This window comes from Microtus oregoni, unplaced genomic scaffold, assembly GCF_018167655.1.
Source record: "Microtus oregoni isolate MIOR12 unplaced genomic scaffold, Mior012 000012F_ref0000307, whole genome shotgun sequence".
Classification (NCBI taxonomy): Eukaryota; Metazoa; Chordata; class Mammalia; order Rodentia; family Cricetidae; genus Microtus; species Microtus oregoni.
In genome coordinates this window covers 52,811,464-52,829,089 of record NW_024543071.1, presented here as the reverse complement: position 1 = coordinate 52,829,089, position 17,626 = coordinate 52,811,464, and the positions used below count along the sequence as shown (strand labels likewise).

The window sequence follows — 17,626 nt, the reverse complement described above, 5'->3', positions numbered from 1 at the left end:
CAGTTTCTTGTATGCTCAGGGGACCAGTATGGGAACGTCCTGCACTTGTACGAGCGTGACTGCTCCATCCAGCGGCGGCATCAGAAGGTGGTTGAGATTGCTCCTGCTGCCCATCTGGACCCCCAGCTTCGCTCACGCCTCACCAGTGACTCTGTCAAACTTGCCAAGCAGGTGAGGACATGTTCCTGGGGACATGAGCCCATTTTTTTTTAAAGATTTATTTATTAATTATGTATACAGTGTGCACCCCAGAAGAGGGCACCAGATCTCACTACAGATGGTTGTGAGCCACCATGTGGTTGCTGGGAATTGAACTCAGGACCTCTGGAAGAACAGTCGGTGTTCTTAACCGCTGAGCCATCTCTCCAGCCCCCAAGCCCATTTTTTGCAAACTTTCTTGGTACCTCTGCCCAGATTTTCTCATTGCTTAGGGATACAGGCATTTCCTGTTGAAGGAAGGAGGAAGGCCCTGCAGGAAGGAGAAGGGCGCAGATATCCTCTTGAGACTGGAAGCAGTGCTTATCAAAGTAGAGGCGTTTGGCCCCAAAGGAAGGTGTACTGGCCATTCCTTCTGCTCTTGCTATACAGACAAGCTTTTCTGTGGAACCAGCTTACCCTGGTCACTGGAAAGAGAATGAGAGTCCTCAGATTCTGGCAGTTATGGCATGTCCTCATCATTAGCTCCTAATCTTTGCTGCAGCACAACCCATTCCCTCACCAAGGTGTCTCTTCTCATCTGGGAGAGTGGGTTCTGAGTATGGAGGTGGGAGCTGTGTTCATACTCTGTCCTGGGAACACGGGCCATAGCAACAGGGTACCACTTACACATGCCCCCTTGGACTGCCCCAGATTTGCCATAGGGCTTAGGACAGTGGGAACAGAGTGGTTCTGAGACAAGGCTCAGCAATGTGAGCAGAGGCGCTGTCAGTTCTGGTAGAGCTGGGGTTGCCTCAGAGGAGCAGGGTGAGGACGTTAGCCTTGCTCTAGGGTTGTAGTCCGAGTTAGCATCACTTGGGCGATGGCCAGAGTGAGGACACTGGTCAGAGATGACAGCAGAGCAGCACAGGAGGAAACATCCTGAAAACCCTTCTGTAGGGGAGAAGTGGGCTGAGAGGCTCAGGACTGCAGGGAGGAGGCAACTTCAAAAGTGAAGGTCTAGGGTGGGTCAGGGGATGTCTGCACCCAGACTTGCTGGGTGTGGCCTGGCCCTAGTAGCTCCCAGTGAATCCTTGCCAGGTGGATGTATATGCTGGGTCCTAGGTGCTGGCCATGGTAGGTGGCTGGATTGCCACCAGCTGTTCTGATCCAGAACCCATGTGGTGGGCAGGCTTGGGGAGCTCGGCCCTGATCTTGGGAACCTCTTCTTACCGGCCAACCCTACAGGTGGGGTATGAAAACGCGGGCACCGTGGAGTTCCTGCTGGACAAGCATGGCAAGCACTACTTCATCGAGGTCAATTCCCGCCTGCAGGTGGAGCACACCATCACTGAGGAGATCACAGAGTGAGCACAGAGCACAGGGCAGCAAGGGTGGGAAAGGCGCTCCTGGAGGAGCAGCCAAGGCTCTCTTGTTGTCACTTTAGTGGACTTAGGGACTTCACTGAAAGAATTCTTAGGAGGGTTTTACATGATTATTGTTATTAAAAAAAAAACTAACACAAAATAAAAATCCAGAGCTTACCCACCCCTCACAGTGAGGATGCCAGGTGCTGCCAGGTACTCCATGGGGGGCACACCTGGCTGTACTAAGGGAATCATGACCCCATTTTTCAGATGAATGAACCAAGGCTCAAAGAATTTAAGAGAATTACACAAATCCACACAGTGGGTTCAGTCTCTCCAGCCTTGCCTCCAGCTGTGTGACATTCCTTATGTCTAGGCAGAGTCTTTAGGAACTTTTTTTTTTCAATATTTGTTTGTTTATTTGTTTATTTATTATGTATTCAATATTCTGTCTGCCTGTACGCCTGCAGGCCAGAAGAGGGCACCAGACCTCATTACAGATGGTTGTGAGCCACCATGTGGTTATTGGGAATTCAACTCAGGCCCTTGGGAAGAGCAGTCAGTCCACTTAACTGCTGAGTCATCTCTCCAGCCTCTTAGATGATTAAAAAAAGATTGACATATTTTATTTTTATATGTATAAGTGTTCACCTACATGTATATATGTATGTTCACCACGAGTGTGCAATATGCCTACAGAGACCAGGAGAGGGTGTCTGATCCCCCAGAACCGAAGCTACAGAGGGTTGTGAGCTGCCATGTGGGTGCTGGGAACCAAACCCTTGTCCTCAGCAAGAGCAGCCAGTGATCTTAGCTGCTGAGCCGTATCTCCAGTCCCTAGAATTTTTATTCTCCTTTAACCTGGTCTATATCGTGATTCCCAGGACAGCCAGGGCTATGTAGAGGAGACTATATTTCAAAACAAAACAAAATGACAATAACAAAAAAAATTGCTATTTTGTTGAAGACATCTCCAGGATCATTATTCTTCATGAGTACTTTTAGTGGCCGTAAACTGTTCCACCATCTGTACATGTAATAATTCTGTTATCTTGCTTTCTGTTGGACAGTGTACTGTTCTGGCTTTTGTGGTTCAGGTCTGTTAACATCTGTCTAAATGTGAGCCATGGCTTCCTAGACAATTTGTATCAGAGTATTCTCCCACAAGTCTGGGTACAGACTTAGAAAATCTACTTATTTTTATAAACTGTGAAAATAGCTTTCATTATTCCCAGATACATATTTTGAGCCATTTAAGAATTAATCCTTGGCATCAGACTAGTCCATTGTACCATGGAACATTTCTGATCCAATTTTCTCCTTGGCCCCACCCAAGATTAATGCTGATGCTACCCATTGGCTGCCTTTGCCTACTACAAATCCGGAAGCCCACAGACTCCTGGCTCCTTAGGGTCAGAGCTGGAGTGACAGTGATGCTCCAGCCATATTCCCTGGGCTATGCCTTGGTGCTGCTCTGCCAAAGATTTGTCTGCCCAGGCGTCAGGGTCTCCAGGTCCTGAGTCGTGTGTAGGCTGTAGAGTAGCTAGCTGTGGCTACTCTAACCCTCAAGATGCTCTGATGGGGAAGTACCACCATGGAGACCTAGCATGCAAGCAGGGTCAGTGGTCTGCAGAGAGGGTGCCATAGTGACCATCATTACTACTCTGCTATCATCAGTGACATGGAGGACAGAGGACAGTCTACCACTAGAGTACTGGCCATGAGCCCCAGAAACAATACATAAACCTGGAGGGTCTGTGTTAACAGCTTTTGCCTTGATTTGATACCATTCTTAAGAGTGGCTGTTGCTCAGGCTAGGTTCACACAACCATGCAAATATGGAGAACCTTCTGCTCTGCATGTGCCTGGGGAACAGTGTCCTGATCATGTCTGCCTTTGCAGGCCTCCAACTGACGTAGTTCTCTAGTTCTGTTTGTTTCGCTTTTTGTTCTGTTGTGCTTTGATTTATTTATTTATTTTAAAATGGGATCTCCTGAGGCCCACACTGGTCTCGAGTTTGTTAGGTAGCCAAGAGTGACCTTGAACTTCTAATCTTCCTGCTTCTACCCCTCAATGCTGAGATCACAGACCTACCAACATCCCTGGCCTTGGGATTCTGATTTTGCAGCCTGCCCTCCCTGCATTCACAGTGTAAATCCCATGCTCCCAGAGTGGGTGTCCACTGTGACTGTGACCTCAGCCTATACTTCCAGTCTTGGTGTCACAGTGCAAGCAGGAGTTTACAGACCTTAGGGCAAGGGCAGACGGAGGACAGGCTACTGGAAGAGGCCATCAGGAGGGTTGAAGGCAGGTAGATATCTGTCTCTGGACGCTTCTTAGGGAACTGTTTACTCCCAGCGCAGGCTGTAGGACCATCAGGCAGAGGACCCTAGGCTGCTTGGGCTAAGAGGAGGCTGCAGCAGCATTGGCCTGTGTGATCATAGAACCCCTCCTCCCTGCTTCACCTCATCACCTTCTCATTTGCAGTGTGGACCTGGTCCATGCTCAGATTCACGTGTCTGAGGGCCGGAGCCTGCCTGACCTGGGCCTGCGGCAGGAGAACATCCGCATCAATGGCTGTGCCATTCAGTGTCGAGTAACCACGGAGGACCCTGCACGCAGCTTCCAGCCCGACACTGGGCGTATTGAGGTAGGTGACGTATCAAAAGTGTGACACCAGCTCCAGCCTGGGCCGAGATTCTTCACAGCCTCTCCATGGTGCCCAGGTTGTCACCCAGGAATCCAGGTGCAGCTGCTTAAGAGAACATGGGAGCCCAGTGCTGTCCTAGAGTAAGGAAAGAACATTCCACAGAAAGCTAGCAGAAAACCAACATCACCTGGGAACGGGCAGACCAGCTAGGGACCGTTGTGGGCCCCCATATGTGAAGCTTTGTTCCTGGTGCCCTGCTGGTCTCTACCCTGCCTTCTGTTAGGGGTGAGCGGTGACTGGCAAGGCAAGACCTTGTGGGGAGCAGAGGATTGTGGTCTCTGTGGTAGCACGAGTCAAACAGAAGGCGGCCCCTTGGACGTAAGCAAGAGTTGTTCAGAGGGCAGCACTGAGGGACTGAGAAGTTCACCTCAGCTCTGCCCGTTGTCCTCATCAGGGTTGGCACCTTTGGGCTAAGCTGCCTGTCCCTTGCGTTCCTTGTCTGTGGCTCCAGCCTACTCCCTCCCCATGCATGTTGGCAGCACTGCTTACTGGTCAGGGGATGCAGGACATCAGAGGCACTCAGGGCTGGCTTTGGTGTCCAGGGTACAGGTGCAGCAGCGATGAGCATGAACCAGACTGCAGAAATGTCCAAAAGTAGCATGATTGAGTAATAGGGCCAGGATGGGGTGCTAGGTCAGTTATGATGACCTTGAGAGCCCCAGGGTCCCCATAGATGACCACCAGAGTACCTTTCTGAGTCCCTAGGTAGGGCAGCCTTGGGCTGGCGCTGCCTTATAGCCCTGGTGGGAAGGGGCAGCTGATGGCCTGGGGCTCAGAAGCTGGCTCCTGGGCTATACTGTTTCTCTCCTCCGTGGCCAGGGCTTGACTTTAGAGTCGGTCACCACAAGGTATTTTTAGTTGGTGGTTCCTGCACACAGCTGAGTGTCCATCCTTAAATATTGCATGAAGTTCTTTTTTTATTGAACACAGCTGTACCCTTAGCTGCCGAAGGGTGCTGAGGGTGTTCCCAGGCCCGTCCCCCTGGCCTCCTCTCCCTTGACTTCTCTGTGAACCTCAGCTCCCTCACCTGCCCATTGCCTGTCCTGAGCACTCACCTGTGTGTGCAAGTATAGGCCCATCTTTGTCTGCCATTTCCCCTCTACTTGCCTCTTGTGTTTCCTGGATGAGCTGGGCGTGCCATCTCCCTGTCTCCTTCCTTCTTCTTGGCTCTTTCTCCCACCCTCCCCTTCAGGAAGAGGGAGTGTGAGTAGATACTGAGTCCTTCCCCTTCCTCTCTCGTTAAAAACAAAGCAAAACAAAAAAATGCCAACAAAAATAAAACAGCCAGGTGGTAATGGCACACACCTTTAATCCCAGCACTCTGTGAGTTTGAGGCCAGTCTGGTCTAGAGTGAGTTTCAGAACAGGCTCCAAAGCTACACGGAGAAACCCTGATATCAACAAAACAGAACAAAACAAAAAGCCTGAGTGTGGTGGTACACACCTGTGACTTGAGCACTCAGCAGGCTGAGGCAGGAGAGTCATGAGTTCAAGGCCAGCCTAGGCTACATTATAAGTTCAGGCTGGCCTGAGCTACAGAGTGGTATTTCAAAACCCAGCTGGAGAGATGGCTCAGTGGTTAAGAGCATTGCCTGCTCTTCCAAAGGTCCTGAGTTCAATTCCCGGCAACCACATGGTGGCTCGCAACCATCTGTAATGAGGTCTGGTGCCCTTTTCTAGCCTGCAGACGTACACACAGACAGAATATTGTATACACAATTAAAAAAAAAAAACAGAAGGAAAACAAACTAACCAAAGCCTTCCTTGGTCAGTCTGCCTGTCTCCTTGTCTTGCTTGTGACCCTATGGTTTGTGTGCTTCTGGCCCAGGGCTGTTTTGTCAGGGTCTGCTTTAGCTGCTTCATCCCCAGTGAGATGTGCATAATGATGGTGGTCACAGAATGGGTCTGAAGGAGGGAGGGTGAGGCTGGGCAGGAGGTAGAAGGTCTGTGGGATCTGGCCCCTTCCCACCTAGGCTGCTGACTAGGAGCCTTGGCAGGCATTTCCTCCACTATCCCCTCCTTGTTGCAGTTCATAGGACTCAGAAGGACTGTGGTCTGGGTCTACTGGCAGAAGTAGGAACTTGACTGATCAAGGACGGGCTGTCTGGGTACCCTTGAACTCAGCCCTCCAGAGGTCATGCTGGGATCCCAGTTTTCTCCCAGTTTCCATCCCAGCCACTGACTTGGTTTTCCTTCTGGCGACAGGTTTTTCGGAGTGGTGAGGGCATGGGCATCCGCCTGGACAATGCCTCTGCCTTCCAGGGGGCTGTCATATCACCCCACTATGACTCTCTGCTTGTCAAAGTCATCGCCCACGGCAAAGACCACCCCACAGCTGCCACCAAGATGAGCAGAGCCCTGGCTGAGTTCCGTGTCCGAGGTGTAAAGGTGAGAGGTGCCTTCCGCTGCCGTTGCCCACAGTGGGTCCATGTGGTCATGTGCTAACAAGAGGCAGGTGTGCTGCCTGTCTTGTCCCTGTCTTGCTTTACTGAGGTGGCTCGTAGCCTCAGTGGCACAGTAATCTCTTCTAGCTGTTCTCAGACTGCTGGGTCTCCGTCTAAGTCTGGATCCCTGAGCAAGAGCCCTGACAGATGAGGTCAGACCCTCTGCCAGTTCCCAGCTCTCCTGGCCTGGCATCTGGAGCGGCAGATGCTTCAGAGTAGCCAAGAAACATATGATGAGGGACAGGGCTCTGGCCACGGTGGCTGCCTGACAGCAAAGACCTTGAGGTGCCCATTACCTCCTTGTGGGCTCTTTTTGTAACTAGTTTCTGCAGCTAGAGACAAATTCATAGCTGAGAAATGTTATTCTGCCCTTTGAAGCCAGCACCTGCTAACGCATCCTATGGGGCACCCTTGGGCATGGGCTTCGACCCTCAGCCCCTGTTGAGTTCCTCCATTGGGTGTTTTGGCCATGTGGGCAGTCCTGGGTGCTGGCCTCCTCCTATTTATGACCTCTTCCAGCCCTTGATTGCTGTTCAAGCTTGGTGGCTCATGGGCCCACTCTGACAGTGCTGTCCCTGTAGTGGCCAATCGTTTTTCTCACTGTCTATAGGTCCTGTCAGTGACAGTGGGCTCAAAGACCTTTTGGAGAATCTTGTGGAGAGAAGGGATGTTTTGAGCCTGTCCTGTGGGGTGGGGCAGAGCATCCTGTCTCCCATAGCCCATCTTGAGAGGGGTCAGTGCTTTCTAGATGCTGTTCAGAGCTCACAGGCTCTGTTGAAGTCCCTGTCACCCTGAGGGCAGAGGTATGCTGTAAAGTCAGCTCCCTACATCCTGGATTCACTGCCTCATGCTCTGGGGCCTGTCTCTCCTGTGGCTAACCAGGGATGAGAAGGGTCTTGGGGCACACATTGGGCTGTCCCCAGGTTTGAGGTTGTGCCCTGATACCTCTGCTTATTTTTTCCACCCTTTATGCCAGGTACCCTGAGCCACACAACCTTACACAACTGTCCTATATCCCAGTGGGATCAAGATCCCAGCATTCTCTTCCAAGGGTGAGAACAGGGACGGCAGGATCCATGACCACAGGAAGAGCAGCAGGATCTGGGGCCTGTGTCTGTCCCTTCCTGCCTACACCCTACCTTATGTACGCCCTCTCCTACATGTCTCCCATCTCTCGCTTATTTCCCTCAAGGGCCTTAAACTAGCATTTCTCTAGGTCCTGCCCAGGTTGTTTTGGTGCCAGGAGACTGGGTGTGTAAGCTTGGCTGCAGCACACCGTGGACACACGGTAAAATGCTCCTCAGGCTGCATCCTCTGGGATGCCAGTGTCTACTGCACTTTCATTAAGCACAGGTGCCCACCCACGCAGGTTGCATGCACGGGTGTAGTGGGGCCAAAGCTGCTCACTGCCAATAGGCTGTGCGTCCCAGCCAGGCACCACCCCACCCAGCATACAGTTGTGAATCCTACAGCAGCTGGGTGGGCCATCTCACACAGGACCTTCAATCCTGGGCTCGTGCCTGCCTTCAGGCAGGGTTAGCAGACAGCACTTTTTAACTACTGCCCTGGGCTTCCCACCTCTGCTGGGCCTGGCAGCTTTAACGTGACACCTGTACTAGGCTGTGTGCCTCTAACAGCCTCCCTCCTTCCTGCCCTCCCAGGGACCAAGCAGAATGAGAGCAAAGACCTACACTGAAGTGTCCCCAACAATTTTATTATAAATAGAAACAAGACTCCCTCTTGGTGGCTGCAGCCCCTGCCTTGGTGGCTCTGAGCACCTGTTGGTGGGACCTGTCCCTTTAGTCTGGAGGCCAAAACCAAGGAAAGGGCTTGCTGTCCCACCAAGTACTTGGGGAGCCTGAGGTACTGAGGATAAAAAGCAGAGTGGGGCCCAGGGCCGTGCTGCCCACCCAGGCTGGGTGCTGCCACCTGGGCCCAACAGTGGCACTGCTCCTTCCTCAGGGCATGAGAGGCTGCCCTTCCTGTCACACCACACTCTCCTCCAGCCGCTCTGTACTGCCCCCCACGCCCCGGCACCCAGCTCCCAGTAGCCCCCCATGTACAGAGTGGCTCCGCCGGGCCCAGGCTCCTCCCAGGCGCCTAGCATACCCGTAGCACCCACCAGTGTCTCCCAGGTCCAGTGAACAGCTGCGCTGGGGACGGGGTGGAGGGCTCCGTGGTGGGTGGCTCTTGGGCATGGGGCTGGTGCCACCATTGGTCTGGGATTGGACATGGCTGAGTTTGAGTGGGAGGCGGCCATTCCCAGCTCCCCGGCCCCGAACCAGCAAGGCCACAGTGAAGACCAGTAAGGCAGCCACTAGGACTCCCCCCACTGCCACAGTCAGGGTCCCGCCCAATACATGGGCCTGTAGGGCATGGCATAGGGGTGTGGCTGGTAGCGTAGAGAAGTGGGCACAGCCCAGCAGTCTGGTGGCTGTGAGGTCGGAAGGCCCAGCAGCAGGTGACAGGGCCAGCAGGCAGAGGTCGTAGTCAGCACCAGGAACCAGGTGCTTCAGCAGGAAGTGGTGGCTGGAGGCTGGTACGATCCTGCAGGCAAGGGCAGGTGGTCAGAGCCCCAGGGTGGGGTACAGCCCCCTTTCCCATCTTTCATGTTTTCCCTACAGCCCCTCAGGCCTGTAAGACTCTGTCAACACAGGCCTGTGCTCCCTCAGGAAGGCAGAGACATGACAAGCATCTGTGTGTGTCAGGGCACAGACGGGTGTGTGCACTGAATAGGCCTCAGGCAATAGGAGTTGGGACGGGGTAGCACCAAGCAGAGACTGAAATACTCTAGGGTGGGGGGCAGGTGCTTCAGCAGATACCCAAGCTGCTACTACTGATGGTCAGGAAGGCTGGTGCATACACAGCACACCTGAGACCCCTTATAAGCAGCTGCCCCCTTTCTCTGCCCCAGGCAGCAGGCCCAGCCATGCTCCAAGAGTTTAGAAGTAGAGGAGGAGCAGGCACAGGCCTGGAGGGAAACAGGCAGGACTTGGGGACAAAGGGTCAGCAGGGGGCACTGGGAACAAAGCAGGCTGAGGGCAAGTGCAGGCGTCCTCACCGGTAGATGAGGGTCTCATCCTCGCTGCTGTTGTACTGGATTTGGAACATCCACACTGGGTCAGCTGGCCGCCCTGGGCCCCAGCTCACCAGGCCAGAGGTGGCAGTCACCTCTGTCACTTGCACGACTGGCTCAGACTCTAAAGTCCCCTCGCCTTCGGCAGCAGTTCTAGCAGAAGCAGCAATGTCCGAGGGCCCGGGACGGCCTCCCTCAGCACTGGTGTTTCCACCATGGGGCAAGGCCAACACCCGGAGCTCTACTCGGGCTGTGGCCTCACCAGCAGGGTTAGTGGCGATGCAGGTATAGGCTCCTGCATCTCCTGCACCTGTCACCCCAATCTCTAGGGTCCCGTTGGGGAAAGCCCAGGCTCGAGAGGAATTGCCAACCAGCCGGTCATCAGGGCCAACCCAATGCATGGTGGGCACAGGATCACCAAGGGCCCTGCATCGTAGAGTGGCCCGCTGGCCCTCTAGCACCCACAGGCGCTGTGTGTGGCGGGCAATCAGTGGAGGCTCACAGGAGAACTCTCCCTCTGGCACTGCCCAGAAGTAGCGGCCTGCCAGGGTTGGTGGAGAAGCGCAGGTTTCCAGGTCATCAGGCCGAGCCAGTCGCCGCAGCCACAGCAGCTCACAGTTGCAGTGCAGTGGGTTCCCGCTGAAGCTCAGCACGAGGGGGGAAGGGGAGGCCTCGGCATCCCGACCGCGGGAGAAGAGTGGATCAGGCGCCAGGGTGGCCAGGCGGTTGGAGGTGAGGTCAAGGCGGGAGAGCTGGCTAAGCTGAGCAAAGACACCTGGGGGTAGTGCATCGATGAGGTTATGGTCCAGGTTAAGTGTATGCAGGGCAGGCATGGCACCTATGCCAGCCCAGGGAACCTGCCGGAGATTGTTATAGGACACGTCCAGGTCCTCCAGGCTGTCGAGGAAGTCATCAAAGGCCCCTGGCGCAATGCGGCCTAGCTGATTGCCACTGAGAATGAGGTGCTGCAGGTTGACAGGTCCCCGAAGGCTGCTGCTGCCCAGCTCCACCAGCCTGTTGCCATCCAGGTGCAATGAGCGCAGGCTCTCCAGGTCCCCAAAGGAGCGGGCCCCGATGCGGGTGATGGCATTTCGAGACAATGTTAAGTCCACCAGCCCTGTCATGTTGCGGAAGTCAGGTGGTCCCAAGGCCTGGATGAAGTTGTCAGCCAGGCGCAGTTCAACTGTGCGCCGGTCCACGTTGGGTGGCACAAACAGCAGGCCTCGGTGGGCACAAAGGGTGCTGAGCGACTCCGACAGGTTCTGGCACACGCAGGGCAGCGGGCAAGCGGCAGCTCCACTGGCCAGCAGCAGCAATAGGAGCGGCGGGGCCATGGTGAGCGCCCTGTGGGAAAGGGCCACAGCCCCAGGCACAGGTGGGGTTAAGGCAAGTGCCCACTTGTGCCTAGGGCACGGTCCCAGGAACCAGTTTCTTGAGTCTGGGCTGGGAAGGGTTGGGTAAGAGGCTCAAGGAGGACCCCAGGGGGAAAAGATGGCTGGGGCTGCTGGCTCAGGCCCCCAAGAGTAAAGGTCACATTTCCCAAGCAGTTGAATAGAGTCCAGGTACCAGGGACAAGGTGAGGCATGAGGCAGGAAGTGGAGGAGGGCCAAGAGCAGGGAGGGTCCCGGAACTTCCTTCAGGCATCCTCGGAATGGCCAGCCCCCTCCCCCCTCCGCGCCTTCCCCTTCGTGGCTGAGGACTGCGTGTCCGTGTCCCCCCCCCCATCCAAATCCCTGGCGTGGACTGTGGCTCCTCCCCGGGCCGGCCACCCGCTATACCCTGCCCGGACGGGGGAAGGGGGCTCACCTGGTGTCCCTCGCTCAGGGGGTGCGGGCCGGCCTCCCCGCGGGCCCAGCCGGCCTCTGCCGACTCCAGGCCGCTCTCTTGCCGGGGGGAGGCCCAGCCCGCCAGCCGCGCGCCCTCCGGCCCATGGCGCTCGGGCCCTCGGCCCCGGCTCTATCGGCTCCCGACACCTTTTCTCCGTGCTGTTCGCGGCGGCGACAGGCAGGCGGGTGCGCGCGGGCGGACACGCGCGCCGCGGACACGCACGTGGAGGGCGGGCCGGGAGGGGCACGGGGATCCACCCGGGCCTGGCTCCCGAGGTCACGGGGACACGCGGCCACTGCAGCGCCCACGGGTGGCACCTAGTCACGCCCGAGGCTCGGCCAGGCCCGCCGCGCTGCCCCTCAGCGCTGCCGCAGCGCACTCACCCTGGCACGGGCGCGCGCCCCCGGCCACCCTGGCGCCCAAGCATCCTGCACCGCTCAGGCAGGCGCCGCGGTTCTGCAGACAACCAGACAAAGCGCCAGCTCGCAGGCCCCTTCACCATCTCCCGGAGACGGGTCTTTGTCACATGTCTCTGGGCACCCTCCCCAACACGCCCACATATGCCCACACACCCACACGTCCCCGCACCCACAGGCAGGGCCGGGCGCAAACCCGCACAGTTGCTGGGACCCTCGCGTTCACAGACACGACACACACTGAAGGTCACAACCGTTCTGCATCACCGAGTCACGTGAAGGATACCCCCCACACACACAGGCCCGGGCCCTGGGGGATCGGGTGGCGCCCCCAGCAGGGTTTCTGCGGGTGGGGCCTGAGGGCTAGGCCACGGGACCGCCGTCGCGCCCCGCCCCACCGCGCCCCTCCCTTCCCTGCTCGGTCCCTCTCCCGCCCTGCCCGGCGCTCCCCAGCCAACCGGCCTCCGCCTCCAGCCCGATTGGTCTGCTCCGCGCGGTTTCCCAGCAGGCTGGCGGTGGCACGCTGTTTGAAGCTGTGCGTCAGTGGTCCTCTCCGTGTCGTTGCTCCGCCTCGCCGCGCCCCCCCCTCCCCGCCCGCCCCACTCCCGCGGGTCTTCTTAAGAAGTATGGCCCGAATGGCCAAGGATGTGAAGTGGCCTCAGAGCCCGGGCTTGGGTGAGAGTGCTGAGGTTGGGTATCGCGGTTCTTGTCTCCACCGTCAGGAGTGGTTCAGCGAGTTGGCATTGAAGTTGTCACCTCCTACGGGGCGTCTCCTTGCCCTTAGGCTACCTGGGCCCCTTCTTCCTATTCCTCGCCCTTCGTACCTGAGTCTTAGGAGAGCATGGGTGGCAGGAATGCAGGGAGATAGAGGCTGGATTCTAGTCCTGTGCAGCCTTGAGCGAGCTTCTGGTGGAGACCCAGGGCTGTTAATTGCCTGTATTATTCACAACTAAGGGAGTAGGAAACCACACAGCTTGAGGGGCTTAAGTTCTTGCAGCTGGAAGCCACTGCCTGATTGTTGCTGCTGGGACACTTCAACTTTTGCAAAGCAATTCTGATCAGCTCTGACGTGAGGCGGCGTCAGATACTTTTTCTTCCCCTAAAGAGTTTCTTTCACTCCAAACATACACGAGTTCTAGCATCTGCCATGTGTTGCCCTGTGCTGGGAGCCAGGTGGTTTCTGGCTCTGTTCCTACCACTATGGAGCTTTCAGTAGAGGCAATGGTGGGAGGCTCTTGATCCATCTCCTGTGCAGCCTTGGGGGCGTCAGCTGCTCTGGTCCCTATTGCTGGTGGGCAAGGCACCCCAACTTGTCCAGTCTGTTGGGCAAAGGTGGCAGTGTTGAAGCAGCTCAGGGGAAAGATGTGGACTGAGCAGAAGGGATTAAGAGTTTAGGGTTTGGGGGCTGGAGAGATGGCTCAGTGGTTAAGAGCATTGACTGTTCTTCCAGAGGACCCAGGATCAATTCCAAGCACCCACATGGGAGCTCACAACTGTCTGTAACTCCAGGATCTGATACCCTCACATAGCCATAAGTGCAGGCAAAACACCAGTGCACATTAAAATAAATTTAAAAAAAAGTTCAGGGTTTGTCATGGGACAGGGGTCCAGTCACACAGGAATGGGGAAGCCAGGGTATAAGGCAGGGCATCCATCTACCAGATAACTGGGGAGCACAGGATGCAGGGCTCCATGAGGGATGTGGAGATGCTGGCTGCCATTCCACCTGGCTCCAAAGAGAGGCTGTCACAGAAGCAGGTCCAGATCAGAGCATCCTAAGGACAGTGGCGTGTGAGAAGTGGAAAGGTAGAGGAAGAGAGGTCAGGGAGGAGAGTCAAGGTGGGAACTGTTAGCAAGATGCTGCGAGACGCTGTTGGAATTAGGAAGAGTTGATGCCATGGTAGTAGGGTCACGTGACTGGCAGGGGTTAAAGGGTGATATGTGTGCTAATATTACAGAAGCACACCTAGGTTCTAGGCCATGGGGGAGGTGTTAGATCTTAGTTTGTAGACCCAAGAGGGGTGGCACTGGCATATGTTCTGGGGTGAGCAAAGGTGGAGGGTGTGCATCTAGCCCCTGGCAGCTCCAGGGATTGCCCGACTGATGGTGAGATTGGGAGCTGCAGTGCTCCAAGGTTGTGTCTTCCCTCCCTCAAGCTGCACAGTGACCCCTCTGCCTTTGTCTTGCAGACCAACATCCCCTTCTTGCAGAATGTGCTCAACAACCAGCAGTTCCTAGCAGGCACTGTGGACACCCAGTTCATTGATGAGAACCCTGACCTCTTCCAGCTGCGGCCCGCACAGAACCGAGCCCAGAAGCTGCTACATTACCTCGGTCTGCCCACCCTTCTCCCTCCTGACTGTTCCTTGTCTCCCACTCCATAGCCCCGCCCTTGTTAAGGTCCTGTACCTCCACATGGCCCTCAATAGGTTTCTGCTGCCTGGACCTAAGAGGCCTGGGTGTTCTGGGGAGAGTCTCTATCCCGAGCCTACCTACTCACAGCTGCCCTTGACATACTGCCCACTTCCTCCCCAGGACATGTCATGGTGAATGGCCCCAGCACTCCACTCCCTGTCAAGGCCAGTCCCAGCCCTGTGGACCCAGTTGTTCCTACAGTGCCTATAGGTAGGTGAGATCCCTTTTTACCAACCCAAGGATGTAATGTCTGATTGCTACCTACAGGATAGGCATTGATGTTCTTGTCTGCTCTAGGTCCACCCCCAGCTGGCTTCAGAGACATCCTTCTGCGAGAGGGGCCAGAGGGCTTTGCCCGAGCTGTGCGGAATCACCAGGGGCTGCTGCTGATGGACACAACCTTCCGGGATGCCCACCAGTCACTGCTGGCCACTCGAGTGCGCACACATGATCTCAAAAAGATTGCGCCCTATGTTGCCCACAGCTTCAACAGGCTCTTCAGCATGGAGAACTGGGGAGGTAGCTGGAGGGGGGCTGGGATGTTAGACAGTGCTAGCAGGAATGGAGTGCCCAACTCAGAAGGCCAGGACACTAGGGACAGAGAGATGCTGACAGAGAGACAGCAGCCGGCTCCTGCTGGAAAAAGCCTAGTGCTTGAGGCTGCAGGACTGGGGTGTAGGCCCTGTCCTGGGTAGCTTGAGGGCAGCGGGGAGCTCATCAATGCTTGCAGGATCTCAGATGAGCCTGAGTATCCCAGAGCATCAGTGGAGGGAGAGGCTGGGGGCTGGGAGTGAGGGGGCCATGGAGGATCCTTGTGACAGGTGGAGTGACCAGTCTCTGTTCTTGCCCAGGAGCCACATTCGATGTTGCCATGCGCTTCTTATATGAGTGCCCCTGGAGGCGGCTGCAGGAGCTTCGGGAGCGCATCCCCAACATCCCGTTCCAGATGCTCCTGCGGGGGGCCAATGCCGTGGGCTACACCAATTACCCTGACAACGTGGTCTTCAAGTGAGCCTGGGTTGGCTGGGACCACACAGCAGTGGGCTCCAAAGTGTCTTTGACTACGTCCTATGGGGACCAAACACAAAATTGCAGAGGCATAGCAGGCAGGGCTTCTGGGTCTCCATGGCAGCAAACACTGAGGGAGATGACTTGTCCCAGGAATCACAGTGTGGAACTGGGGTTCGAACCCAGGCCACCACGCCTTTGCCAAGAATCTCACTAACCCTCCAGGCTCAGGCTGGACACCTCTGCCAGTGACTGTTACCCCTCCTGGCCCAGGCTGGCCTGGAAAAGGCCTTGTTTACCCTTTGAAGCCCTTACTCCTGCCAGGCCAGACTTCATCCCCTGGGGGCTGGGAGCTAGAAAAGGAAGTGCAGGAAGGATTCACCTGTTTTCTCACCTGCCAGGTTCTGTGAGGTGGCCAAAGAGAATGGTATGGACATCTTCCGAATCTTTGACTCCCTCAACTACTTGCCAAACATGCTGCTAGGCATGGAAGCAGCAGGCAGTGCTGGGGGCGTGGTGGAGGCTGCCATCTCATACACCGGTGATGTGGCTGACCCCAGCCGCACTAAATACACGCTGGAGTACTACATGGGCTTAGCTGAAGAACTGGTGCGAGCTGGCACTCACATCCTGTGCATTAAGGTGCCAAGGCTGCTTGCCTATCTCTTTCTCTCACCCTTCCCACCATACCCACCATGGCCTGCAGCACAGAAACACATCCCATCCCTCCTCACCATGTTTCTTTCTCCTTTTTAGGACATGGCAGGGCTACTGAAGCCTGCGGCCTGCACCATGCTGGTCAGCTCCCTCCGGGACCGATTCCCTGACCTCCCACTGCACATCCACACCCATGACACCTCAGGAGCAGGCGTGGCGGCCATGCTGGCCTGTGCACAAGCTGGGGCTGATGTTGTGGATGTGGCAGTTGACTCCATGTCTGGAATGACGTCACAGCCCAGCATGGGGGCCCTGGTGGCGTGTACCAAGGGGACTCCTCTGGACACAGGTAGGATGGAAGAGCCCATGGCCACGCCCCTCTCAAAGCTGTAGTCGCAAATAACCCCAGCAGAGTCTGGGACACATAGAATCAGATGCCTCACTCTGCTCCCACCCAAATTTGAGATGGGATCTGGGCTAGCCCCGAGTCCTGGAAGGAGCCCCTGCCAAGCTCTCCTAACTCTAGCTTCCCTGCAGAGGTACCCCTGGAGCGTGTGTTTGACTACAGCGAGTACTGGGAAGGGGCTCGGGGGCTCTATGCAGCTTTTGATTGCACGGCTACCATGAAGTCTGGCAACTCAGATGTGTATGAGAATGAGATCCCAGGGGGCCAATACACCAACCTACACTTCCAGGCCCACAGCATGGGGCTTGGCTCCAAGTTCAAAGAGGTCAAGAAGGCCTATGTGGAGGCTAACCAGATGCTGGGGGACCTCATCAAGGTGAGCGAGGCTCTTATCTAATGGCCCTGCACACTGCACTCTTGCCTCTGTGCCTAGCATTCTTATTACCAGAGATCTTTTCTCTTCAGGTGACACCATCCTCCAAGATTGTGGGTGACCTGGCCCAATTCATGGTGCAAAATGGGTTAAGCCGGGCAGAGGCTGAAGCTCAGGCAGAAGAGCTGTCCTTTCCCCGCTCTGTGGTGGAATTCCTGCAGGGCTACGTTGGGATCCCCCATGGGGGTTTCCCTGAGCCCTTCCGCTCTAAGGTAGGGACGGCGCCTTAGGATGTGAGACAGGTACCGAGTACAAGAACCTGGCCTGACCCTCACCCTCTGCTTTGCTCCTCAGGTGCTAAAGAACCTGCCAAGAGTGGAGGGGCGGCCTGGAGCCTCCCTCCCTCCCCTGAACCTGCAGGAGCTAGAGAAGGACCTGATTGAGCGGCATGGGGAGGAGGTGACCCCAGAGGATGTTCTCTCTGCAGCCATGTACCCTGATGTCTTTGCCCAGTTCAAAGACTTCACGGCCACCTTTGGTCCTCTGGATAGCCTCAATACCCGCCTCTTTCTTCAAGGACCCAAAATTGCAGAGGAGTTTGAGGTCAGTGGTTCTTGTGTTTGTCCACACTCAGCCCCAAGCACTACAGAAGCCCTGCCAGACAGCCCAGACTCGGTTCTGACAGCCTTGTGGACTTTAGAGCAGAAACAGTCCTTGTGTGACCAGAGGCTAGGCCTTTACACATGGAACTCAGATCCAGGTTGTATGACTTCCCTTGTCGGAACCCAGGGCC

At 56.0% G+C, this 17,626-nt stretch overlaps 2 protein-coding genes across 4 annotated transcripts in view; one reads left to right on the top strand and one right to left on the bottom strand.

The window, feature by feature from the left end:
* Positions 1 to 17,626, top strand: part of Pc (pyruvate carboxylase) — a 95,354-nt gene that overhangs the window by 76,815 nt on the left and 913 nt on the right. For all 3 annotated transcript variants that reach the window (XM_041660804.1, XM_041660803.1, XM_041660805.1), the window contains exons 7-19: positions 20 to 171; positions 1,384 to 1,502; positions 3,990 to 4,152; positions 6,417 to 6,599; positions 14,164 to 14,308; positions 14,510 to 14,599; positions 14,687 to 14,908; positions 15,241 to 15,397; positions 15,799 to 16,039; positions 16,154 to 16,403; positions 16,592 to 16,836; positions 16,926 to 17,105; positions 17,188 to 17,436. In XM_041660804.1, the coding sequence (XP_041516738.1) occupies positions 20 to 171; positions 1,384 to 1,502; positions 3,990 to 4,152; positions 6,417 to 6,599; positions 14,164 to 14,308; positions 14,510 to 14,599; positions 14,687 to 14,908; positions 15,241 to 15,397; positions 15,799 to 16,039; positions 16,154 to 16,403; positions 16,592 to 16,836; positions 16,926 to 17,105; positions 17,188 to 17,436 (2,396 nt within the window). The remainder of the gene's footprint in view (positions 1 to 19; positions 172 to 1,383; positions 1,503 to 3,989; positions 4,153 to 6,416; positions 6,600 to 14,163; positions 14,309 to 14,509; positions 14,600 to 14,686; positions 14,909 to 15,240; positions 15,398 to 15,798; positions 16,040 to 16,153; positions 16,404 to 16,591; positions 16,837 to 16,925; positions 17,106 to 17,187; positions 17,437 to 17,626) is intronic.
* Positions 8,351 to 12,400, bottom strand: Lrfn4 (leucine rich repeat and fibronectin type III domain containing 4). The gene is made up of 3 exons (XM_041660806.1): positions 11,538 to 12,400; positions 9,717 to 11,075; positions 8,351 to 9,202 (listed from the first exon to the last, which is right to left on the bottom strand). The coding sequence occupies exons 2-3, from the start codon at positions 11,063 to 11,065 to the stop codon at positions 8,641 to 8,643; spliced, it is 1,911 nt and encodes a 636-aa protein (XP_041516740.1). The 5' UTR covers positions 11,066 to 11,075; positions 11,538 to 12,400; the 3' UTR covers positions 8,351 to 8,640.

What these genes read in the sequence shown, in the direction of transcription:
- Lrfn4 (XM_041660806.1), bottom strand. Translation starts at nt 11,065, where the DNA reads ATGGCCCCGCCGCTCCTATTGCTGCTGCTGGCCAGTGGAGCTGCCGCT. An exon ending in GATGAGACCCTCATCTACCG is followed by an intron (nt 9,203 to 9,716) that starts GTGAGGACGCCT and finishes CCTTGCCTGCAG; the next exon opens with GATCGTACCAGCCTCCAGCC.